At 44.3% G+C, this 27,001-nt stretch overlaps 1 protein-coding gene across 5 annotated transcripts in view; it reads right to left on the bottom strand.

Moving 5' to 3' along the window:
- The window catches only part of TESK2 (testis associated actin remodelling kinase 2), a 163,070-nt gene that overhangs the window by 1,721 nt on the left and 134,348 nt on the right, over positions 1-27,001 (bottom strand). For 2 of the 5 annotated variants that reach the window (XM_051857854.2, XM_070078581.1), the window contains 6 exons: positions 14,880-15,026; positions 2,318-2,400; positions 2,011-2,095; positions 1,699-1,782; positions 1,401-1,487; positions 584-698 (listed from right to left, as the gene is read on the bottom strand). In XM_051857854.2, coding sequence (XP_051713814.1) covers positions 584-698; positions 1,401-1,487; positions 1,699-1,782; positions 2,011-2,095; positions 2,318-2,400; positions 14,880-15,026 — 601 coding nt within the window. Of the gene's footprint in view, positions 1-583; positions 699-1,400; positions 1,488-1,698; positions 1,783-2,010; positions 2,096-2,317; positions 2,401-14,879; positions 15,048-27,001 lie in introns of all 5 variants that reach the window. The other 3 variants (XM_051857852.2, XM_051857853.2, XM_051857856.2) reach the window with 2 other exon arrangements.

Raw genomic sequence — 27,001 nt, 5'->3', positions numbered from 1 at the left:
TTTTTTTTTTTTTTTTTTTTTTGACAGGCAGAGTGGACAGTGAGAGAGAGACAGAGAGAAAGGTCTTCCTTTGCCATTGGTTCACCCTCCAATGGCCGCTGCGGCCGGCGCACTGCGCTGATCTGAAGCCAGGAGCCAGGTGCTTCTCCTGGTCTCCCATGGGGTGCAGGGCCCAAGTGCCATCCTCCACTGCACTCCCAGGCCACAGCAGAGAGCTGGCCTGGAAGAGGGGCAACTGGGACAGAATCTGGTGCCCTGACCGGGACTAGAACCTGGTGGGTCAGCGCCGCAAGGCGGAGGATTAGCCTAGTGAGCCGCGGCGCCGGCCTAGAAGCAGCATTTTATCACAAAGTGTTTTCACTCAGGAAAGTAAAATAAGTAGATGTCCCAGTTAATTAATGAGGAAACAGAAAAGGGAAGCAATATGCCAAGTCACAAGTTAAGAGGGTCAGTTACTTTTTCCATCATCCGCCCCTTCCCCTTGGTTCTGGACCTGAGACCTCTCAGTCACAGCCCTAGAAAGGCAGGCCCCACAGCTTTTCCTCTCTTGGGTCAGATTGGGCTGTCTAGTCTCAACTCTTACCCTTGGCTGTGGGCTGCAGCTTTCTGTCCTCTGGTTCTTCCTCCTGTAGGTGCCTCAGAATTTCCTCGAGGGTCTTCCCAATCTCCACAAAGGATGGCCGCAGTTTGGGGTCCATCTGTAGGCATCCACACTAGCCATTAGCCTGCCCACCTCTCCCACCCAAGGATAGCATTTGAATATACTTCTCGCACCCTTTAGGATTCAGATAATGCAGTTAAGACCTTTTCTGAAGGTCCCAGATCGTAATGGTGATTCCCAAGACTAAGATTAGGGAAGATACTATTGTTTATTACCCTCCTCTATTTCAGGCCCCTTGATGTGTGTGTCTTATCCTGTACTTTGGCCAGATCCTTCCAAAAGCGTATGCTCATATTGATTTATTCTATTCTTCCTTGAGTTCTGTTGCTAATGTGTTTCTGGGAGGCACCTTTACAAAGCCCAACTATCTTTTGGTCATAATGGGTAAGTCTAGTCCCAGAGCTTTGTAAAATGAAACTGACAAGAGCCTGTTCCATATATCTCAGGTCCAGCTGGATCCATAGTCCAATAATAAAACCTGACCAGAGCTCCAACAACAGCCAAGGCAAGGGGTGATGGGTCTACCCGGCGGATGATAACTGACTAATACAAAGCAGTTTTTTCTTTCCTTGGTCCAGAGCTCTGGAGAGCCTGGCTAGGCCTGAAGGAGGCGTTGTCATGCATCCAGTGAAAATGAAGCCCCTCATAAGACTAGTCAGCAGCCTCTCCCTGCAGTCCTAACCAGGTGAAAAGGGCCCCGCCATCTCCCGACAAAAACCAGGGGGAGAAAGACACTCACATTACAGCAGTTGAAGGTGAGCTGCAGAAAGTCTGGGGGACAGTCTCCCACCATGTGCTGGAAAGCGTCATAGTCCAGCCCGAAATTCTGTGGATGGGTATGGTGGGGAGGGTACAGGGGATGTAGGCAGACAGATCATTAATCCCCCCACCCATCCTGGCCTGCTCAGAAGAGGCTGGGAGCTGCCCCTGAAAAGTAGCCACAGACAGTTCCAGAAACTCCACCCCAAGGACGAAACCGTTCCATAACCTCAAACCAGCCCCATCCCAGTGTCATGATTCCTACACCTACCGCTCACCTCTGTGCGGGGAAGATAGTCCGGATCAGCCTGGATGCGGGCGATGATCTCGCAGAGGATGATACCATAAGAGAACACGTCCGCCTGGTAGGGTAGTCAGACCTCGGTTTCCCTCTCAGTGGGGGGAGGAGGTATCTGCCCCATTCTAACAGCCAAGGCCCAAGGCCCTATTATTATTTCATCCAGTCCATTCACTAGGCAGCTGCCAGGTAGTCCTGCTCTTGGCAGGAACAGTGTAGATTCTCACCCTGAACATAAAAGTGCCAACAGTGGATTCTAAGGAGAACTGGGCCTTGCGAGCCTCCAACTTACCTTTTCGTTATAGGGCTCATCTCTCAGAACCTCCGGTGCCATCCAGAAAGGAGATCCCACCACAGCCAGCTTCTCACTCCCCATGCTGTGGAGTGAGATGATAAGGAAAATGAGCTTGCCACTACCTGGTACAATGGCATATCTGACCATTAGGAATTCCTCTCTTCTAAGGATGGGTCCAAACTAGGACTGACTGAATTAGGGAGTTCAGGTTGAGCTGTGACCACATCCTGGCCTCTGGAGAAGAAGTTTCCCCTTAGTTTTAGCCCCCTCTTCAGTGACCCAACCACCCATTAGGGCTACCCACCTGACATCAGGGATCTTCTCAGCCAGGCCAAAGTCAGCCACCACTGCAGAGTAACCATTCTCATCTCTTTTTATCAAGCAGTTCTAGGGTTTCCCCAAAAGAAAAAAAAAATGTAGCTTAGAAGTGGGGATCAGCCACCCATAGTTATCACCTACCCCTTTCTACCACACAGTACCTTGTCCTCTGCTTCTTGGAGAACCCCATTCTTAGGCTGACCCTAATGGTCAGACCTGGAGCTGTCAGTCATGTGAGATGAATTAGTCCCGTATCTTAGGTGGCTGCCCTAGGGTTACCTTCAGGCTCCAAATATAAATGAGTGTTTATCTTTGCTTTCTAAGTGGTAGGCATGGTTTTAAGTGCTAGTGATCTCTCAACAGGGTAAAAAAAGGCAAACGAAAACCGTTCCTGGCATTTATAATCTAGGAGAAAAAGACTATCAGGCACCTGGCCTCCCTCCCTCCCTTCTTCCCCAGCATGCAGATATCCAAACTTCAGGCCTGAGCTTGGCCAGTAATAGAAGTATAGGACAAGTACCCAAGCTGAACACTTGCACTGTCCACAGGATCACAATCAACTTCCTCTCTAGTATTAGAGTCTATGACTCCATGTGGTTCCATCCAAGTGGCTTAACCCCACATCTCTCTGTCCCTGGTGCCCCTGGGCACACATTTTCATCCAAACTTCTTACAGAATAGTTTGACTTATCAAGTCTGGACAGGCCATCAAGCCTTTGCTTATACTGTTCCCTTAAAATTGGGATATTCTCCCATTTCTCCTTTCCACCTAAGAAAATGTTGTATCTTAAGGCAAGCTACCTTTTCAGACCTGCCCTCTCCAGTCCTCATCTTCATCTCTCTCATCTTAGCTCTTTCAGCTCCTCCTCTGTGCCACTTCCTCTTACAAATCCAGCAGAAAGGCTCTGAGCTTCTCAGGAGCATGTTCTGGTTTGGCCCTTCCTTCCTCATAGTATTCAATTCGTAAGAGAAGCTGAGGGTAAGCTCACTAAACAAATGCTGTCTCCAGAGAAAGGATGAACCCAAATGACTGGTAAATAAACACAAAACAGCAACCAGCTCTTCCCATAGAGCAGCATTCAAATAGCCTTACACTACCCTGGCTCAGGAAGCACCTCATCCCATCCCCTTCCTTCAGGCAGCAGGAAGCAGGGATCCTTGACTCAGAAACATTTCTGGGGCAAGCAAAGCCCTATCTGATCCAAACCAGCCCTTCCTCCGCCTTGCCAGCCTTGGTATCTAGTTACCAACACCTAGCCAAGTAGCCTCATGGTTACTTCACATCAGGTGCAAATTAATATCTTACTCTTGCCTTGGTGAGACCACACACTAGTCTTCCCCCAGCAGAAAGGAACCTATGATTTCATCACATTGTCTACCCCAGATCCCAGGTAGACAGCCTCTGGCTTTCTAGCAGTACTGTCCTTGTACTTGTCCTGGCTTTGGCCGTCTCATCAGTCCTGCTGGCTCACCATCTCACTTCTTCCATGACTTTGACTGTGAGAGGATGGGCCCTAGGCCAGCCTGGCTACTAGAAAGCCAAAGCTCCAGCTACAGGGCACAAGCCTGTGAGGCAGTGGTCGCTCATCTTTGGTTACCTCTTTCTTAGCCCTCCCCTCCTTTTGTACCAACAACTCAGGCAGCTGTTTCCAAGGCCCAATCTAAGTCCTATTTATTGTCTGTGTGACAGAACTCAGAAACAGCCCAGTTAAAATCACCTGCAAGCAGCAGGTAAAGAACCTATCATGACCACAAGGCACTACCCTTGTCAAAGTTGTTAGTTTCTGCCCCATCTTCACATTTGCGGAAGCCTACTGTTTACTCACTACAAACCACCCAGCCAGGAGAAAGTGACTTCACAGTAGTGTGTCTAGGAGCAACTAAGAAATGACTAAGGCAGGGGCCAGTGTTGTGGCACTGCAGGTTAAGCCACTGCCTGCAGTGCCAGCATCCTATATGAGTGCCAGTTTGAGTCCTGGCTGCTTCACTTCTAGATCCAGCTCCCTGTTGCTATAGCTACCCATGTGAGAGACCCAGATAGAATTCCAGGCCTGGCCATTGCAGCTATTTAGGGAATAAACCAGAGATGGGAGACTTCTGTCTCTCTGCATCTCTCTCTCTCATGCATTGTGGGCAAGACTACCTAGCCTAGTGTGCCTAGAATGGGACCATCCTGTCTCTTAAGTTTTCTCTATGGTCAATAGCTAGGCATTGGAACCAAAAAGGAAAATGAAATACTGAAAACAAGCAAACAAACAAACAAATCCTTAGGCATCCGAGATGACAAGGAAAAAGGTGAGGAGACCATAGGATTAGCTCCCATGGGATTTGTCAACAAACTCCCGAGCCTACCCTTAAGGGATCTAGGCTGATGAGATTTGACTGGCAAATTTTCTGGTTTTATTTCCTTGTCTCTCACTCAGTCCTCAATGGTTTCTGCTGGAAGATATTCTCGAATATCTCAATGAACTTCAAGGCACTAAACTCAACAGACAAAACTAGTAGTTAGGTTACTTTATCTTTCTGTTCCTGACATGGCTAACTACTTCCTTTGGTGTTTTTACCTAAGATTCGGGAATCATGTTAGTATGGGGTATACAGAAAATAAGGCAGTCATGGTCATGGAGCTAACCAACTAGCCAGCAGAGGCTAAGTGAAAGTTATTCCTACTTTATTTATTTATTTAAACTATTTGAGAGGCAGAAAGACAAAAAGAGGGAGATAGACAGAACTATCTACTGATTCACTTCCCAAATGCCTAGGCTGAGTCAGGCTGAAGCTGGGAGTCAGAAATTCAATCTGGGTCTCCTATGTGAAGGGTAGGGACTCAACTATGTGAGCCATTATCACTGCCTCCTGGGGTACGCACTAGCAGGAAGCCGGAATTTGGAGCCAGAGCCTGAGCTCAAACCCAGATATTCCACTATGGGACATGAGTATCTTAACTGTTATGCCAAACACCCCTGCCCCCCCCCCATCCCTCTCTAAGCCATTAAAGTTTGGGATTTCCTTCTTTGTATTTGGCTACTCTGCAGACTCCAGTGCAGCCTCTTCTTCCCACCTCCTATGGATCATGCCCTCAGGGTTCTTTCTCTCTTGGCTTTAAATCTCTTCCTGGGCTCTACTGTGGAAACTAATACACATTTCTTTTCTAATTACCATCTCTGTGCTGGTGATTCTCAAATGTAAATTGTCAGTATTGATTGTTTTCTTCAAAGTTCAGATTTGAACTCTTGGATCACTCATACTGAATTCCATAAATGCAAATTAAAACCAAATTTTCCCTCAAAATCTAAGACTCTATATTTTTATGCCAGCTGGTATTGCTACTTTCTATCCAGTTTGCTTAGCTAGAAACCTGAGATTCATCCTAGACCTTTTCTCTTATTTACCAATTTTAGCCTCCAAATACTTTTCAGATCAGTCCCCCTCTCTTCATCCTCACTACTATTGCCCTAATTCAAGAGCTGATCATTTCTCCCCTTAGTCTTGCAATACTCTTCTAAGTGGTCTCTGTGTCTCCAGACTCGGTGTCCATGATCCATCTTCCTCATTTCTGCCAGCATCATCTGCCTAAAATGCAAATTTGTTTTCTCCTCTATTTAAAAGCCAAAAATCACAAATTATATAATTTGACTTATATGAAATGTACAAATCCATAGAAAATTGAAAATGTATTAGTGGGGCCAGCACCATGGTGCAGTAGGTTAATCCTCTGCCTGCTGTGCCAGCATCCCATATGGGTGCTGGTTCTAGTCCCGGCTGCTCCACTTCCAGTCCAGCTCTCTGCTATGGCCTGGGAAAGCAGCAGAAGGTGACCCAAGTCCTTGGGCTCCTGCACCCAAGTGGGAGACCCGGAAGAAGCTCCTGGCTCCTGGCTTTGGATCAGCTCAGCTCCAGCTGTTGCGGCCATTTGGAGAGTGAACCAACGGAAGGAAGATTTTTCTGTCTCTCCCTGTCATTGCCTGTAACTCTCAAATAAAATAAAATAAAATCTTTAAAAAAAAGAAAAGAATATATATTAGTGATTGCCAAGGGCCGAAAGAAGAAGGAAATAGGACATAGGGTTTCTTTTTAGAGTGATGAAAACATTCTGAAATCAGGTAGTAGCAATGGTTGAATACACTAAAACTGTTGAAATGTATACTTAAAAAGGTAGGGGTGTGGCTTGGCATGGTGTTGCAGTGAGCTAAGGTGCCACCTGCAATGCCAGAATCCCATATGGGAGCACAGGTTCGATGAGTCCCAGCTGCCCTGCTTCCAATCCAGTTCCCTGCTGGTGTGTCTGGGAAGGCAAAGGAGGATGGCTCGAGTACTTGGGTCTTGTCCATCCATACGGGAGACCTGGATGGATTTCCAGGCTCCTGGCTTTGGCTTGAACCAACCCTGCCTGTTGCAGCCATTTTGGGAATGAACCAGTAGATGAGAGATATCTTTTCCTATATCACTCTGCCTTTTAAATAAGTAAACAAATCTTTGAAAATAAAATTAAAAAGCTACCTCCTGGATATCTTGAGAATTAAATAAGCAAAAAAGGGTAGGGACAGATATTGGAGCACAGCAGGTTAAGCTGCCACTTGGGAGGACTGCACCCCCCATAGGAGTGCCAGTTCAAGTTCCAGCTATTCTGTTTCCAGTGCAGCTTTCTGCTAAGGCATCTTGGAAGGCAGGAGATGATGGCTCAAGTGCTTAGACACCTGCCATCTATATGGGAGATCCAGCTAGAGTTCCGAGCTACTGGTTTCAGCCTGGTCTAGCCCTAGTTGTTGTGGGCATTTGGGAATTGAACCAGTGGATTTAAGATCTCACCCTCCCACCCCACATTACTCTGCCTTTCAAGCAGACAAAAAATAATAAATAAATGTGAGTCCATTTTATAAAAAGGGTGAATTTGTTAGTATACATATTATACTTAATTATACTTTACTATTATTATTTTATAATTGTATTTTATTAGGGAAGTGTAAATTTTTTTTAATTATTATTATTTTTTTTTTTTGACAGGCAGAGTGGACAGTGAGAGAGACAGAGAGAAAGGTCTTCCTTTGCCGTTGGTTCACCCTCCAATGGCTGCCGCGGCCGGCGCGCTGTGGCCGGTGCACGGCGCAGATCCGATGGCAGGAGCCAGGTACTTATCCTGGTCTCCCATGGGGTGCAGGGCCCAAGTACTTGGGCCATCCTCCACTGCACTCCCTGGCCACAGCAGAGAGCTGGCCTGGAAGAGGGGCAACCAAGACAGAATCCGGTGCCCCGACTGGGACTAGAACCCAGTGTGCTGGCGCCGCAAGGTGGAGGATTAGCCTAGTGAGCCACGGTGCCGGCCATTACTATTATTTTTAAAGTTATTTATTTACTTAAAAGACTTACAAGTGTAGAGGAGAAAGAGAGACACAGAGAGAGAAAGAGAGAGAGACAGAAATAGAGAGTTCAGAGAGAGAAATCTTCTATCCACTGGTCCAATCCCCAAATGGCTACAACGGCTGGAGCTAGGCCAATCCAAAACCAGGAACTAGGAGCTTCTTCCAGGTCTCCCACGTGGTTGCAGGGGTCCAAGGACTTGGCCCATCTTCTGCTGCTTTCCCAGGTGCATTAGCAGGGAACTGGATTACAAGTGGAGCAACCAGGACTTTAACCAGTTCCCATATGGGATGCCAGTGTGGCTTTACCCACTATACCACAGCACCAGACCCACAAGTTATACTTTAAAAAGCTGTTTGGGTGGGTGTTTGGCACAGCACTTAAGTGTTGCCCACATCCCATATCATGAGCTTGGTTTGAGTCCCGGTTCCCATGCTTCCAATCCAGCTTCCTGGTAATGCACATCCTGCAAGGCTGCAGATTATTGCTCAAGTATTGGGTCCCTGCCACCCATGAGGGAGACCTGGATGGAATTCCAGGCTCCTGGCTGCCACCGGCCCTGCCCCAGGTACTGCAGCATTTTGAGGAGTGAACCAGTAGATGGAATGTTTCTTTCTTTCTGCCTTTCTAATAAAATAAAAACCAATAGATAAAAAAAAATGTTAGGGGCCAGTGTATGGCACAGCAGGTTAAGACTCCTCCTGAAGGGCACCGGTTCAAGTCCCAACTTCCCCACTTCTGATCCAGTCCCCTGCTAATTTGCCTGGAAGGCAGTGGAAGATGGCCCAAGTACTTGGGCCTCTGCCAACCACATGGGAAATCCAGATGGAGTTCCAGGCTTCTGCTTTGGCCTAGCCCAGGCCAAAGAGAAGTGAATCAGCAGATGAAAGATTTCTCTCCCTCTCCCTCTCTCTACCCCCACCTCTCTCTGTAACTCTGCCTTTCAAATAAATGAATAAATATTTTAAAAATTTAAATAGCTGTCATTTTGTTAAAAGCTGACAGTAGTCCTTCATTTCTTCTATATAAAATCCAAGTTAGATATGATATGATACTATCAGACTCCTGTCAAACTTATCCCCTACCACTCCAACTGTAGTCTGCACACCACACTTTTTATGCCTCTGGCTTCATTTACACCATTCCTTTGGTCCAATGTGGAATATTATCCCCTTCCCACCATATGCTTATTTTTTTTTAATTTTTTTAATTTTTTTTTTTGACAGGCAGAGTGGACAGTGAGAGAGAGAGACAGAGAGAAAGGTCTTCCTTTGCCGTTGGTTCACCCTCCAATGGCCGCCGTGGCCGGCACGCTGCGGCCGGCGCACCGCGCTGATCCTATGGCAGGAGCCAGGTACTTCTCCTGGTCTCCCGTGGGGTGCAGGGCCCAAGTGCCATCCTCCACTGCACTCCCAGGCCACAGCAGAGAGCTGGCCTGGAAGAGGGGCAACTGGGACAGACTCCGGTGCCCAGACCAGGACTAGAACTTGGTGTGCCAGCGCCGCAAGGCGGAGGATTAGCCTATTGAGCCGCAGCGCCGGCCACCATACGCTTATTAAGTAAAATTCAGTTTTCAAAATTCAGCTCAGGCATCATCTCTCCAAAAAGCTTTCTCTGCAACCTTCAGAGTTGCATTAAATATCTTTTCCCAAAGCATCCTGTACATTCTCCTTTCTCTTATCTCAGCATCTGCTGTCACTTCTCCAGTTTAAGTCTTAGGAAAGCAGGCATGTCTTAAGAGGGGGATGACCTTGAAAATACTTCCTAACTCTGAGCCGGGGTTCGTTCAGGTAAGTGAAAGATTGCCTATTTCGTCCATCTGGTTCCTTAGAAATTATGACATTCCGCCCAAACATAATCGCACCAGTTCTTCCAAACAACGTCAGGTGGGCAGATCTGAAACTTAGGTTTAAGATGAGGAAAGTGTACTGTAAGTGGTAAAGCCTCAGTCTCCTGACTCTTATGGAATCTACTTCATGATTTTGACTTCTGTAGAGGAACAGGTTGACAAACTTCCCATTGGGGACTGCAAGACCATGGCACGAGCAACATAGTCTCACAGAAGCAGCAGGGGCCAGGGCCTGTGGAGAAGGCAACATTGTTTGCACAGGCAATATAAGACCCTTCATTTGGGACCCTCTCCCCTATATCCAATGTTGGCTAATCCCAGGGCATCTAGTATAACATTGGCATTTCTCATCCCACTTGGATGTAGCTCCAGAATAGATTTTGTGGCTACAGAGTACAAAATATGAAGCTTAGACTACTGAGGCATTCTGAAGGAGCCAAATTTTTAGGCTGTGTAGAATGCAAGATCTATTACAGAGAAGATGAATGTGATTTTTAATGAGATAGCCTTCCCTAGAGTAAGCAGTAGACATAAGAGAGGCCCAGTCAGACTTCCCTGAGGCGAGAGGTGACCCTTTAAGGTTCACAAAGCCCCCCAGGCACCACTGCTGCCATGCCTCAGCTCCTCTGTGTCCTCACCCCCATTATACATCACATTGTAGCACAGTGACAGGCATGTCTGCCTCTTCAAGGGCAGGGGACGATCCCATTTATCTCCGTGTCTCTAAACTCACACAAGGACACAGAAAGAGACTGAATAAAGTTTGTTAAACTAAAGTTTTATTAGATGACTAAGCAACTGGGCTTCTGGGCTTCTTTCAAAAGCATGTGTCAAATACACACATTCATCAAACATGGGTGACTGAGCTGAGAAGAGACTCAAAAGGGTAGCCATGGGTATATTTCCTGGAAACCTAAACAAATCCGTCAGAACTGTGCCTGAGAGAAGTTCCTCAGGTGTCCTGGAACAATCACACAGTCAGTATTGACACTGAATAAAACCACCTGAGTGGAGAAATGCAAGTCTATTTGGTGATGTTATTCTAAGCTAAAGCTGTTTCTTCAACAACAAAAAAGACTTTCAATGTGCCATCATCACCTGTTTTCTCTTAAGCCCAACAAACTCTCTCCATGAACCCAGATAGGATCAGTCAGGTGATTCTTCACCTCAAGACAGGTAAGAGGCACTTTTTTTAAGTGTTTATTTTATTTGAAAGGCAATGACAGAGATGATAGGTAGGTAGGTAGGTAGGTAGGTAGGTAGATAGATAGATAGATAGATAGATAGATAGATAGATAGATAGATAGATAGATAGGCAGGTAGGCAGGCAGATGCAGAGAGAGAAACATATTCCATCACCAGTTCACTCCCCAAAGGCCCACAACAACTGGGAGCCTAGTACTCTATCTGGGTCTCCTACATGGGTATCAGGGACTCAAGTATTTGAGCCATCATCTGCTGCCTCCCAGGGAATGTATTAGCATGAAGCTAGATCAGCAACAGAGCAGGGACTCAAACTCAGGTATGTGATATGAGATATGGGCACCTTAACCACTGAGCCACAACATGCGCCCAAGAGGTGCTTTTCACAGCATAAGGAGACCAGAGACTGAACTGCCCCATTAAATGCCTTATGGACTGCTACAGTCCAAGTCTCTCAGAAGATTATCTGTTTTGCTGTGTTGAAACCCAACCCTTGCCCTCAGTCCCACCTGTGATCTCCTACTTTTGTCTTAGCTCTTGCGTAACGAACTATTCAAATATCTGTCTCCTCAGTAAGACTAAGAGCCATGGAGGGTACAAATTGGGCTCCAATTATTTTTATGTTCCCTCAAATGGCACAGTACAAATGGCTCCCAGAAACTATTGAGGATTCCCATGATTAAAAAAAAAAAAACAACTCCAGGAAGCCCTAATAATCATTCTGCATATCCCTCCAGCATTCAACTTTGTAATTCATGCTCTCTTCACTCATAAAATTGGCATTTGCTGTTCCTAGTTGTGTAGTACAGCCTAAGACCAAAGCTAGGGGCTGGTACTGCGACGTAGTGGGTAAAGCCACCGCCTACAGTGCCAGCATCCCATAAAGGCACCAGTTCTGGCTTCAGATTGGCCCAGCTCCAGCCATTGCAGCTATCTGGAGAGTGAACCAGCAGATGGAAGACCTTTCTCTTTGCATCTGCCTCTTTGTAACTCTGCCTTTCACATAAATAAATAAATCTTAAAAAAAAAAAAAAAAAAAAGACCAAAGCTAGTTAGGCTTTTCACTCTGGTGGAATCACCAGGGCGGCTTCTCTAGGGTCAAGAACAACAACCAACAACTAGACAGATCACAGTGTGTACTCATACTTCCATGGTTACTACAGAAGATCAGCAATACTTTGCCTTTTTTTTTTTTTTTTTTTTAGGGTTTATTTTATTCGAAAGGTAGAATTACAGAGAGAGAGACAGAGAGACAGAGACAGAAATAGACCTTCCATCCACTGGGTCACTCCCCAAATGGCAACAATGGCCAGAGCTGGGCTGATCCAAAGCCAGGAGCAGGAGTTTCTTCCAAGTCTCCCACATGGGTGCAGGGGCTCAAGTACTTGGGCCATCCTCTGCTGCTCTCTCAGGCTCATTAACAGGGAACAGGATCAGAAGTAGAGTAGCTGGGACCCAAACTGGCACCCATATAGGATGCCAGTACAGCAGGTGGCAGCTTTACCCGCTGCACCACAGTGCTGGCCCCAGTGGTGCTTTTCTGATGCTAAATAGTAGTAGTGCTCTCTCATCTATTCTGATTTTTTTTTTTATTTATTTGACAGGTAGAGTTACAGACACAGAGAGAGAGACAGAGAGAAAGGTCTTCCTTCCATTGGTTCACCCCCCAAGTGGCCGCTACAGCTGGCGCTGCGCTGATCCGAAGCCAGAAGCCAGGTGCTTCTCCTGGTCTCCCATGTGGGTGCAGGGCCCAAGCACTTAGGCCATCCTCCACTGCACTCCTGGGCCACAGCAGAGAGCTGGACTGGAAGAGGAGCAACTGGGACTAGAACCCGGTGCCCATATGGGATGCCGACACCGCAGGCAGAAGATTAACCAAGTGAGCCACAGCGCCGGGCCCTCTCATCTATTCTGAAGATTCAAAACTCATACATAGTTATACTAGTTATTACTGGAACTACTGGTAGAAGCCTGAATGTGGTTATTGTTGCTTCTTGATGGAGCTTATGATCTGAGTAGTTTTAAAACCACACTACCTCCCACTTCCTTCTAAGTAAATTCTTCACATTGCCACTGCACAAATCCATTTCAGGCTGTTTCTTAGAAGTAATTACAAAATTAGATTGAACAGCTGTCTCATACAGACTCACTCAGAGTAGTATTCCAGTAAGCATGACAGGCGGCTCCTACAAAGACAATACTTTTACCTCCAGGAGGCGTCCTGATAGGAAAGTGGGGATCCTTTCACTCCACCTCAGGCTCAGGGTCATTTGGGAAAAGGCCTCTGCTTGTCTCTGCCCTGGCTTACCCACCTGGGACACATTGCTACTACTTCAAATCCCTCCTATTAGCTCGCATCTGAGAAGCCGGAACAGACCGCTGCTAGGTGGTCAAGGACAGAATCTCTTGTCTGGACTAGGAACACTGAGGTTCTAAGGACACCAAAATCTGTGCAGAAGGGAAAATACTGGGTCTGTAATCCAGAGTCTCAGCTCTTGAGCAAGTGTTTTGGCCTCTGTGCTATCAAGCCCAGGATTTGATTTTGACTGGATGCCTCAACTTAAGGCAGTGTCTAAGTTGATAAAACCACACCCATTTGCTTGGAACCAGTACAGTTTTCATTGACTTGATTTTCTAAAATATTCTGAGGGAGGAGAAATAGCTAATGAAAGGATAAGATACCACCCTCTAGGGCCCAATTGACCAACTGATCCATTCTTTCAGGGCTTTTCACAACTAGACCATAGCTTGTTCCCAGTTCCTACTTGCCAGTCTTGTTCTTCAGGAACAGTGTAGCTGACTACAAATGGCTTTGCGACTACAATCACCTCCCCAAAGCTCTTTCCTTTAATTTATAAACTAATAGCAGGGTCCCCCGGGGCAGTACTATAGTTTTCTAATTACTCCAATATAAGATAACCAAGGACTTACTACTTAAGACCTTATCAATGCTGAGAATATAGCTACTTCTTTCTCTCTACTCACTCCTTTAAAAAAAAAAAGATTAATTTTATTTATTTGAAAGGTAAAGTTAACAGAGAAGAAGGAAAGACAGAGAAATCTTCCATCTGTTGGTTCACTCTCCAAATGGTCACAATGGTCAGGGCTGGGTAAGCCCAAAACCAGGAGTCTGGAATTCCACTCTATCCAGTCTCCCACATGGATGGCAGAGGTTCAAGTACTAGGACCATCTTCAGATGCCTTTCCATGTGCATTAGCAGGGAACTGGATCAGAAGTAGAACAGCTGGGACTCAAACCCGTGCTCTGCCATGGGAAACTGGCTTCATAGACTGCAGCTTAACTTGCTATGCCACGCCAGCCCAGCTTTGCTAACTTCTTAGAATTGGCTCTCCTCCCCTTCATCTAAGACAAAAGGGTGTAGGAGTGTGAGTTATGCATGCAAATGTGTGGAGGGTGGGAATAAAATGACAGCTTTTTGGGGACAGATGCAAAACCTCTGTACATTTCCCTATAAGATTTCAATTCAGCTCTTGGGCAGAAGTCATATAAGATATGTTAGATGGCCATATGGTTCTCTCATCAATGATCAAACAGTACTATTTATATAAGCCTTGTCACAGTAGTGTCCTAGGCCAATTGGCCTGAGGTGTCTGCTTTGTAGCATGGCCAACTTCCTCTGAAAGCAACTGTTTTCTAACCTGGTCACATAGCAATTTGGACAGTAAGAGAATACTACAGAGACCAGCTGATGCCAAAAGGGAACTGGCAGGGTGACAGAAGCTCAATCACACAGACAGAAAATGGGTCAGTACATTATGGCCCTCAAGACCTGCACTCAAGTAACTAAAAACTCACTGAACTCTTGGTCTTGACAAATCTCTTAACTGCCTTCACGCCATCTGCAACTGCAACAAACATTGAGGAGACTGAAATTAAACATGAAGGTGCTCAAGACACACATGTTGCCTGGCTCAGCACAGAAAGGTACCTGCTCTGAGACGCTATAGGTTTTCTAGGGACAAGCTATAAAGACTAACGAGTTATATTCTCTGTGACTAAATGTTAAATCTGCAAGAAATCCCCGTATTTCTAAACTTGTTGATTGGTTTTTAATGCAGCCTTCTTGGTAAAGAGAGTTATCTCTCTCAAAGAGTTGTGAAAATAAAGCCTTCATACCTTGGATGTGAGGTCCCGATGAAAAATGCCTTTGAGGTGAAGGTAGCTGAGACCCACTGCTATGTCATAGGCTAGTTTCACCCTCACAGTCCAGGGCAAATGCAGGTTACTGTCTAGCAACTGTTCCAGGTTCCCGGAGTTGATATACTGAAAAACAGAAGGAAAACCCTGCTACCATTTATCAGAAATGTTGAGGTTGGTGGTAAAACCACTAGAGAGTAAACACCTAGAAGAGAGTGTATATGAATTTTTTTTAAGTTACCGAGGGCTTATTCTGCATCCAAGCTCTATGGTAGGTGCTGCAGAAGATACTTTTTTTTGACGAGATCATAATTTATCAAGAGATACAGAAACAATATCATGTGGTAAAGACTGAAATGTACAGGTATGGCAGCACTGTGCCACACGGAGGATAAAGTTACTAACTCAGTCTGGACACATCAAAGAAAGCTGTGAAGAGCAAACAAGGAGTGGTATAGTATGACAGCCACACAGAGGGAACAGCATATACAAAGTAACAGGTTAAATGCATTCAGAGAATCTACTCAATATGATCACATTGCATGTATAGGAGAATCAGGAAGTGAGACTAATAGGTTTTGCTAACATTTATGGACTTTATTTTGCCTGTAGGAATCAAATGAAGTATTTTAAATAGGGGAGCAACATAGTCATATTTGCTTTGGAAAGAAAAGAGTATTTTTGGCAGTGGTATGATAAATGGGTTAGAGTGGAGGAAACAGAAATAGGTTAGGAGAGTATTGCAATAATCCTAGCGTGAGAATGGCATCTGAGTGAAGGCACAAGTAGAGGCACTGAAACAAGGCACGGTTCAAAATGCATTCAATGGTAGAGTCAAAAAACCTTGATGATTGACCAAGTTGGAAGATGAGCGCAATGAAAAGCTCTAGAATGATCTGGGGCTACTTGTCCCTGGATGTCATTAAATACTCAGAATATAGTGAAAGGAACAGGTTTGTAGAAAAAGAGGCAATGTTAAAAGATTCCAAAGGGACACACTGAATTTAAAGTGATTGTGGGATAACCAAGGCAGAGATGTCTTACAAGGAGTCATTTTAAAGTTTTGAGAGACATTCTGGGTGAGACTAACATTTAGGAGGCAACAAATTGAGCTGACACAGTCAGTCTCAGACATCAGGGAATGTATGAAATTGCCCAGGGGTTGATGCAAAAGATGAATTAACAGAATCCCAAGGAATAATAAAATTTAATGGAATGGGCATTAGAAGAATGAAGTAAGAATGTCATCATAGGGGCTGGCACCGTGGAGCAGCAGGTTAAAGCCCTGGCATGCAGCGTCAGCATCCCATATGGTTGCCTGTTCCACTCCTAGCTGCTCCTCTTCCTGTCCAGCTCTCTGCTGTGGCCTGGGAAAGCAGTGGAGGATGGCCCAAGTCCTTGGGCCCTGCACCCATGTGGGAGACCCAGAAATCCTGGCTGCTAGCTTTGGATCAGCTCTGGCCATTGCAGCCATTTTGGGAGTGAACCAGCGATGGAAAACCTCTCTCGTTGCCTCTGCCTCTCTCTGTAACTCTGTCTTTCAAATAAATAAAGATGAATCTTAAAAAAAAAAAGTCATCGTAGAAGCTAAAGAATAATAATATTACCATAAAGAAAATGAACAACACTATCAAATGCTATGGATAAGAGGAGTCTGGGGGCCAGCACTGTGGCATAACAGGTTACAGCCCTAGTCTGTAGCACAGTATCCCATATGGGCGCCAGTTCGAGTCCCGGCTAGTCCACTTAGAATCCAGCTCTCTGCTATGGCCTGGGAAAGCAGTAGAGGATGGCCCAAGTCCTTGGACCCCTACACCCACATGGGAGACCCGGAAGAAGCTCCTGGCTCCTGGCTTCAGTTCAAAGCAGCTCTGGTAATTGCGGCCATCTGAAGAGTGAACCAGTGGATGGAAGACCTTTCTCTCTCTCTGGCTCTGCCTCTCTGTAACCTTGCCTTTCAAATAACAAAATAAGTCTTAAAAAAGAAAAAAAAAAAAAAAAACAAAAAACAAAAAACAAAAAACTTTCTCTTTGTCTCTCTCACTAACTCTGTCAAAAAAAAAAAAAAAAAAGAGGAGTCTGAAAAGGGATCACTGAATTTTCAACTAGGAAGTGACTGGCAACTATGACCAAAGTAGTTTCAGTAAAGTGATTAAGACCAGATTTAGACTGAAGTGAACTAAGGAGTGGGCAGAAAATAAGGCGGGGGAGGCACTATGTGAAGATGCACTCTTTCAAGAAATTTGACTTCTCTTTATTCCTTTGTACCCAAGAAGAGTGGCTTCGCTTTTTTTTCCCCAGTGAATAAGCATATTTATATACAGAAAATAATAGCAGCTAATTTTTGAAAACTTATTTTCATTTTATTTGATAGAATTTCATTTGCTGGTTTACTCCTGAAATGTTACAACAGCCATAGCTGAGCCAGGTCAAAGCCAAGAGCTCAGAACTCCATCTGTGTCCCCTAGTGGGTGGCAGGAACCCAAGTAATTGAGCCATCATCTGGTGCCTCCCACGGTGTGCATTAACAGGAAGCTAGATAGCAAGTGGAGGCATTCTGAACCAGGTTTTCTAAGATGGGATGCAGGCATGCCAAGTGGGGACTTAGTATCAGCCAACATGCATCCTAGCAGCTAATATTGATGTTATATATTTAGTGCTTACATTGTGCCAGGCTCTCTCTACATATGTTTTATAACTTATACACTGTTATACATATATATATATGTGTGTGTGTGTGTGTGTGTGTGTGTGTACACACACACTGTTTAATAATTTGCATAATAATTAGCCCTATGAAGCTAACTGGGCCATTACTCTCAGTTTACAGAAGCACTTAGAGCTTAACCAACTTGCTCAAGGTTACCCAATTATGAAGTGGTAAACACAGGCAGACAATGCAGTCTGGCTATAGAGTCCATGTTCTTTACCATTACATTGTATTGGAGAATGAGAGACCACATTCTTGATTCAGAAAGTCTCACACAGAACAGGAGCTCAAAAATTAAATTATTCAGGCCAGCACTATGGCGTAGCTGGTAAAGATGCTGCCTGCAGTGCCAGCATCCCATATGGGCACCAGTTCGAGTTCCAGTTGCTTCCAGTTTTGATTCAGTTCTCTGCTATGGCCTGGAAAAGCAGTAGAAGACGGCCCAAGTCCTCAGGCCCCTGCATCCATGTGGGATACCACAAAGAAGCTCCTGGCTCCTGGTTTTGGATCAGCTAGCTTCAGCCATTGCAGCCATTTTGGGAGTAAACCAGTGGATAGAAGACCTTTCTCTCTCTCTCTCTCTTTGCCTTTCAAATAAATAAATAAACCTTTAAAAAATGAATTCAAAACTTACATGATATATTATAATCCTTCTTTCAATGGGGAAAAAGGAATAAATTCCTCTAAGCCTAAAATTTGTTTCTTAATGCTTAGTCTTTGTGGCGATATAGGATTACAAAAGACTAGGGAACCTAACAATTAAGAGGCAAGAGAGGAGGCTGGCTCTGTGGCAGTAGAGGGTAAAGTTGCTGCCTGCAGTGCCAGCATCCCATATGAGCGCTGGTTCAAGACCCGGCTGCTCCTCTTCTGATCCAGCCTTCTGCTATGGCCTGGGAAAGCAGTAGAAGATGGCCCAGGTCCTTGGGCACCTGCACCCACATGGGAGACCTGGAAGAAGCTCCTGGCTCCTGGCACCAGATGGGCATAGCTCTGGTCGTGGTGGCAATCTGGGGAGTGAACCAGATGGAAGATCTCTCTCTCTCTCTCTCTCTCTCTCTCTCTGCCTCTGCCTCTGCCTCTGCCTCTCTGTAACTCTGCCTTTCAAATAAATAAATAAATCTTTTTTTTTTTTTTTTTTAAGACTCCACTCCATTTAAAAAAAGAGGGGCCGGCGCTGTGGCGCAGTGGGTTAACACCCTGGCCTGCAGCGCCGGCATCCCATATAGGTGCTGGTTTGAGGCCCGGCTGCTCCACTTCCGATCCAGCTCGCTGCTATGGCCTGGGAAAGCAGTAGAAGATGGCCCAAGTCATTGGAACCCTGCACCCGGGTGGGAGACCTGGAAGAAGCTCCTGGCTCCTGGCTTTGGATTGGCGCAGTTAGGCCGTTGTGGCCGATTGGGGAGTGAACCATCGGATGGAAGACTTTTCTCTCTCTCTCTCTGCCTCTCCTCTCTCTGTGTAACTCTGACTTTGAATAAATAAATAAATCTTTAAAAAAAAAAAAAGAGGCAAGAGAGCTGATTACTAGTCCAATTTTGCCATCTACTACTTTAATTTTAGAAAAATCAACTAACATGGCTATATATTCTTCAGTTTCCTCATTTATAAAGGGGGATGATAATCTGTAATCCACTTAATTTATAATGTTATTATGAGAGTCTAATAAAATATATGAAAGTGCTTAGAAAAAAGTTAAATGCTCTGATGATCTGAACTTCTGATGTGGTAATATAAACACCAAAAAGAACCAGTTGGGGGCAGCACTCTACAGCACTTCAGATCCCTGGATAAAGTAGATCAGGTTTGGCAAGGCTGACAGAATGATTAAAAATACACCTTCTACCTTCTCAAAAAGGAAACCTGTCGATCTGCTTCATCCTGCTTGATAATCCATCTCTGGAAATTTCAAAATAAGATGTTACAACAGCATGAGCACAGTGCCTTCTCTTTACACTGGTTAAATCTACCCAACATGTTCATTTGCTTAAAAGAAAGTGACCTTGCAAACTCTAAGGTACATGGAGGCAATGAAGCTGACATCTAAACATGCAGGTAAATTTCTTTAGCTCTGAAAGTAAAAAAGGTATCAAAGAGGTGCTGGCCCACTTATTTGGCACAGCAACACTGTAACATGCAGAGCCTGGCTTCATAATTCACTCAAGTTTCCCAACTGAGTACCAGGCAAAGAGACAACGATGAAAAGATTATATGTATACTCTGCAGGCCAGGACTCTTGGTGCAGGGTTCAGAGAAAAAAGTTTACTATGTTTCCTTCTTTAAACAGTTTTTTATAGCATTTTAATTTTTTTTTTTAATGCTTACTTTTCATCTACTTGAAAGGTGGGGAAAGAGAGAAAGAGAGAGGGAGAGCGAGCAAGAGAGAGAGAGAGAGAGAGAGAACAGGGGAGTGGGGGAGGGAGAGAGAGCTTTTCCTACCATTGGTCAATCCCCAAATGCAACAGCAAGGGCTGGGCCAAGCTAAAGCCAGGAGCCTAGAATTCCATCTAGGTTTCCCACATGGGTGGCAAGGGTCCAATACTTGACCCATCATTTGCTGCCCCCGGGGATGCATTAGCAAGACTCTGGATCAGAGTGAAGTAGCCAGGGCTCCAATATGGGATATAGGTGTCCCAAGCAGCAGGCTGCGCCACAACACCTGCCCCTACATGTTTACTCTGTTCAGTGGTGTCTCTGAAGGCCTGAGGAATCCATCCACAGAGTCAGAGGGTGGACAGCACAGGGACAAGGTGAGATAGATGAGGAATCATACTGGCTAACAGAGTCTGGCTTTTCAACACAAGAGGGAAAAGGCACAAGCCAGGACCACAGAAGGAAACCAAATGGAGTTTATTTTTACAACCCACTTCTCTTGCTCGCATTTTGTGAATGCATTTGTGGGGCTGATAAAACTCTGAGCCCTCAGAAACCACAACTTCTCAATGTCTCAAGACTTTTGCATGTATGAAGAAAGGAAGTTTTGAGACCTGCCAACAAGGAAGGTTTCTAAGTTGCTACACACTCTATGTGCACATTAGTTGGAACATTCACTTCCTCATAAGCAACTCCCAGTGCGGACCCAGCTGTGTGGCCTCTGAACAAATCCCTCTGCAGGAAACAGGAGCGAGAGCAACTGCCCTAGCACAGTCAGCTTTCCCCAGCGGGAGTAACAGCTGCTTTGTTTTTTTCCAGACTAGGCTCCCTTAGGCTCCTCTATAAAACAACCTAAGGTATTGGCAATATATTTAAATAACAGTAGAGAAGTTTTAGCATTTTTATTGTTTCTATTTTAAACTTTCAGGTTCAGAAACATGTATCTGTCAACCAAATACATTATAGGAAACCTCAATACCTCTCAGCAAATATTACTTATACCTACATCAACTACATCTTTATCTATATCATATTAAAGCCTGCCTCCTCTCCTCATGGTCTAATAAAATAGTATAACAAATGTTCTTCCATTTCATTTGTACTTGATGCTTGATTTCATTAAAGATACAGACTTTTTCCCTAGAAGGTATTCTTTTATAAGTGAATTATGTAAATAAACCTTTATTACTAAAATGGAACAAACCTATACCAACATCCAAAAAAAAAATCCACCAAAAGACAGATAAGTGGACAGTTTCTACAAACATTTAATGTATACTCTTCCCCTTACCGCCACCTCCAGTGAGAGTTAAGTACATCTCTGTTTACATCAACACTCTATCCAACAGTGTTTAGACAGCCAGGCATATAGTAAATGTGGGTATGCAAAGATAAATAAACTTGATACCTTAAAAAGTAGTTCAGCAAAAGACACATGGGTAAGCAAAAGATACCAGTAACCCTTCAGCAGAGGTAGACAGTGGAGCTATGAAAAATCAAGAGTAACTGCCTGGGGCGTTTGGAAGGTTTTAAAGATGATCCTAAAGAATAGTTGGGAGTTGTTGCTATGGACTAAATGTTTTTGTCTTCCCAAAATTCAAATTTTGAAGCCTAATGCCCAGGGTAATGGTGTTAGTGGGTGGGGGCCTTTGGCTCTCAAGACCTAAGCACCTCCCAAGGGCTCCTCTTGAATGGGATTAGTGTGCTTACAAAGAGCTCTCTATAAGACAACAGTATGACAGTTCCTTGAAAAATTAAAAATAGAATTACTGTATGGTCCAGCAATTCTACTTCTGAGTATATATCCAAAATAACTAAAAGCAGGATCCCAAAGGGCTTTCATACACTCATGTTCACAGCAGCATTATTCTCAATAGCTAAAATATGTAACTAACGCAAGTGTTTATCAACAGATGAATGGATAAGCAAAGATATTTTATACATACTATGGAATATTACTCAGTCATTTTTAAAAGATTTATTTATTTATTTTAAAAGCAGTATTACAGAGAAAGAGGAAAGACAGAAATCTTCCATCCACTGGTTTACTCCTCAAATGGTTACAACAGATAGGACTGAGCCAGGCCAAAGCCAGGAGTCAGGAGCTTCACCTAGGTCTCCTACATGGGTGCAGGGGTCCAAGCACTTGGCCATCCTCTGCTGCTTTCCCAGGTGCATTAGCAGGGAGCTGGCTCAGAAGTGGAGCAGCTGGGACTCAAACTGGGACTCAAACTGGCATTGCAGGCCATGGCTTTAACCCACTGAGACACAGTGTTGGCCCCTATCATTCAGTCTTGAAAGGAAAGTCTGTAATCTGCTACAGTATAAAACAACCTTAAAGGACACCATGCTAAGTCAAATGAGACAATCACAAAAAGGTCAAATATTGTACGACTGCACTTATATGGGAACTTAGTCAAAATCATAGACACAGAAAGTAGAACAATGGTTTCCAGGGTTTTGGGGAAGAAGGGATTAGGGAAATCTCATTTAATGGGTATAGAGTTTCAGTTTTATAGGACAAAAAGTTATGGAGCTAGGTGGTGGTGATGGTTGTGCAACATTATGAATATAAATTTTAAATGATTAAGATGGTAAAATTTATATGCGTTTTGCCATGAGTTAGAGAGAAAGCTAGAGACAAAGACCCCAGGAGTTCCTTTAGTCCCTTCCACTGTGTAAGAACATAGTGAAAAGATAGTTATCTATGAGCCAGAAAATGGGTCCCATCAGAGAAATTTGTCACTGCCTTGATCTTGGACTTCCCAGCATCTAGAACCGTGAAAAATACATTTCTGTTGTGTATAAGACAAATAAAAAATTGTTGAGGCTGAAGAGTGTAGGTTCTTCTCACATATCCTCTGTTGTGTGCCAACTTAGGAACAGACACACACAAACATGCCCACACAAAATATTTTGGTGGATATCTGTGCACTATTTACCTTTCCCTGAGGTAATATTTACTATCTCCAGGAGTCCTATTCCCAATTCTTGCTATTTCTAGTTATCAAGACTAGTAGCTTTGCCCTAAATCATAACCATTCAGAATAATAAGGCAAAATAATAGCATATTTTTAAAACATTAAATAATCAATATGCTAATACTTCAAACAATCTTACTTCTGAACACTGGTTCAAAGGCACTCACAGAGAGTCTGAAGAAAATGCCAGGTCCAGCACTGTGGCGTGGCAGGTAAAGCTGCCACATACTGTACTGGCATCCCATATGGGTGCCCATTCAAGTCCCAGCTGCTCCACTTCTGATCCAGCTCCCTGCTAATGTGCCTGGGAAGACAGTAGAAGATGGCCCAAGTGCTTGAGTCCCTGTACCCATGTGGAAGACCCAGAAGAAGCTCCTGGCTCCTGGCTTTGGATCAGCCCAGCTCTGGCTATTGCAGCCATTTGGGGAGTGAACCAGCAGATGGAAGACCTCCCTCTCTCTCTCTCTCTCTCTTTCTCTCTGCCTCTGCCGATCTGTAACTTTGCCTTTCAAATAAATAAATAAATCTTAAAAAATAAAAAGACAACTATAAGAATGATTATTCCTTTTTGGAAAACTACTCAACTGGTCTGGAGCTAGGTACTTTACCAAAGGTGGACAATTGTACTGCAGCCATCTAGCAGAGATCATTTGCTGCCAACTAATTAGCAGAGTAGTGTTGTGGAAGACCCATTATTCCCTCTACTCATATATCTGTACAAACACTGAAAATCTACTAGGTGAAGACAAATGTAAATGAAGCCAGTCTCTACTCTTAGTTCACAATCTAGTCTAGATCATAGTCTAGTGGAAATGACATAAAATCAACTAACAATTTTCATCACACAGGAGAATAATGTATATGTTATATGTATGTTACACATATGTAACATATATGCCATATATGTCACATTAATATATCATTCTAATGACAACGCTAAAACTGAATGGGAAAGCCAGGAGTTGAAGCTTGGAGAACAGTTAGGACACTTCTGGAATTATCTAGTTAGGGGGTTGAAAAAAAAAAAAAATAATGCAATGGCAGCAAGAAAGGAAAGGAGGGGGCCAGCACTGTGGCGCAGCAGGTTAACGCCCTGGCCTGAAGCGCTAGCATCCCATATGGGTGCCGGTTCGAAACCCAGCTGCTCCACTTCTGATCCAGCTCTCTGCTATGGCCTGGGAAAGCAGTAAGAAGATGGCCCAAGTGCTCGGACCCTTGCACCTGCATGGGAGACCCGGAAGCAGCTGCTGGCTCCCGGCTTCAGATCAGCGCAACTCCGGCCGTTGCAGCCAATTGGGGAGTGAACCAGCGGATGGAAGACCTCTCTCTCTCTGCCTCTCCTCTCTCTGTATAACTCTGACTCTCAAATAAATACATAAAAATCTTAAAAAAAAAAAAAAAAAGGAAAGGAAAGGAGGTTATTATCTAAGCAATACCTCAGAGAGAGAACCAATACAATTTAGTATTTGATCAAAGGCAGGAAGTAATTTTAAAAGATAAAGTATACATAGTAATTCCAGCATAATTCTTAGCTCATTTTCCCCACTAGCAATACCATCAACATCCCTTCCTGGCTTACTCTATTAGCTTTCTAACTCTTCTTGTCCCTTTTTGCATCTTAAAAAAATTTAGCCCTCATTCCAATTCATTTTCCACAACAGAGCCAAGATAATCTTTCTGAAATGCTAATCTGAAACTACTCCCCCATTAAAATTATTTAATGATGCTTAATTTCTTAGGAGAAATCCCACAGTCCTTGACATAGCATATAAAGCCTTTCACTCCTGCTCATAAAGCTCAGACCCCTGCTTGTCTGCACATCTGTACACAGTGCTGGTCCCTTTACCTGGAATACCTTCTCACCACAGACACACACAGATATACACACACCTGGCTAGCATTCACTCATTTTGAGGATTCACTACTATTTTATGTTAGAGCTGGAGGTAAGAAAGACATTCTATGAAAAAAGAACACGAAGAGAAGAAAGTACAGAGATTAACAATTATTCTTTTTCAGCTAAAATACACAAGATAGTATAGTGGGGAAGTGCAAAGACTGCAGAGTTAGACTGCCTTGGATTGAATCTCATCTTTGACTACAATTAGTTGTATAACCCTGGGCTGGTTACTCAGTTTCTTTAATACACATTTATAAAATGGTAAGAATAATAGTACCTAACCCATACAGATGTGAATATTCAACAATGTATAATGTCAAATAAAGTTCTCAATGTTAGTTCATTATTTTTATGCTTATTATAAGTGTTGAAGTTCTCGAATACCAAGATGAAGTACCTATAGTTAATTTGGAAGACCATGAGCATCACTGAATGTTTACAGGGAAAAATATATGATCTGATGGGGGTTGAATTATGTCTCCTAAAAAATATGTTCAAGTTGTAAACTCTGGTACCTGTAAATATGACCTTATTTGGAATCAGGATCTTCGTAGATGTTGTAAGTTAAGATAATATCATAGGCCGGCGCTGCAGCTCACTAGGCTAATCCTCCGCCTGTGGCACTGGCACACCGGGTTCTAGTCCTGGTCCGGGCGCCGGATTCTGTCCCGGTTGCCCTCTTCCAGGCCAGTTCTCTGCTGTGGCCCGGGAGTGCAGTGGAGGATGGCCCAAGTGCTTGGGCCCTGCACCCCATGGGAGACCAGGAGAAGCACCTGGCTCCTGGCTTCGGATCAGCGCAGTGCATCGGCCACAGCGCGCCAGCCACGGCAGCCATTGGAGGGTGAACCAATAGTAAAGGAAGACCTTTCTCTCTGTCTCTCTCTCTCTCTCTGACTGTCCACTCTCCCTGTCAAAAAAAATAAATAAATAAAATAAAAAGATGATATCATATGGGCTCATGCTGTGTGATGAAGGTTAAAGCCACCATCTGCAGTGCCAGCATCCCATATGGGCGCCAGTTCAAGTCCTGGCTGCTCCACTTCCTATCCAGCTCTGGTATGACCTGGGAAAGCAGTAGAAGATGGCCCAGGTCCTTGGATACCTGCACCCATGTGGGAGACCTGGAAGAAGCTTCAGGCTCCTGGCTTCAGATCTGAGCAGCTCCGGCCATTACAGGCATTTGGGGAGTGAACCAGCAGATGGAAGACACCTCTCTCTCTCTCTCTGCCTCTGCCTGTCTGTAACTTTGCCTTTCAAATAAATAAATAAGTAAATAAATCCTAAAAAAATATGGTATCATACTAGAGTAAGGTGGACCCTTAATTCAATATGACTATTATCTTTATAAAAAGGAGGAGAAGAGACACACATAATACGCAGGAAAATATCATGTGATGATGGAGGCAGAAGTTGATGTAACATATCTACATGCCAAGGAATACTGAGGATTGCCCACAACTACTAGAAACTAGAAGAGGCATGGAAGGATCTTCCTCTAGGGACTTCAGAGAGAACACAGCTCTGCCAACACTTTAATTTTGGGTTTCTAATCTTCAAAATTGTGAAAGAATAAATTTCCACTGTTACAAGTCACCCAAACTATAGTGCTTCATTTTGATCATTCTAAGAAAGAAATCCATGGCCCAAATTGCATTTCAGAAAGACCATTCTGGTAGCACAATGGAGGTAGGTTTGGAGGGTATTGCAACAGCCAGATGAGAGGCAACTAAATATCTGACTTACAATGCTGTTTTGGACATGAACAAGTAGGCTAGAGTCAGAACATGCAAAGGTAGAATCTAAAGGATTAGATATGACAACTAAGGAAGAGTAAAGGCAACTCAGAGATTCTAAATCAAGATGTTCAGATCAGCAATGCAAAGAGATCCAAAAATCTTCTCTGACTTAACTGTGCCATCAATAAGGCAGAAACTGTCAGAAATTGCACCAATGTCGAATAGCTAAATCAGTGGCTTGTCAGCCCCCTGCTTTCTGGATGGACCTTCTACAGAGGAGAACCTGGGCCCTGGCCTAGTTTTCAGCATAGCCCAACAATGCCTTTGTGTTGGCCACTGTGTTTGTTGGTTGGCTCCAAACACAAAGGCTAGCAGACATCCCATCTTGCTGGCTTGGTTTAAAG

Source organism: Oryctolagus cuniculus, chromosome 7 (assembly GCF_964237555.1).
Source record: "Oryctolagus cuniculus chromosome 7, mOryCun1.1, whole genome shotgun sequence".
Lineage (NCBI taxonomy): Eukaryota > Metazoa > Chordata > Mammalia > Lagomorpha > Leporidae > Oryctolagus > Oryctolagus cuniculus.
Note: the sequence above shows the minus strand (reverse complement) of the source record. Positions and strands in the feature narration are given on the sequence as shown.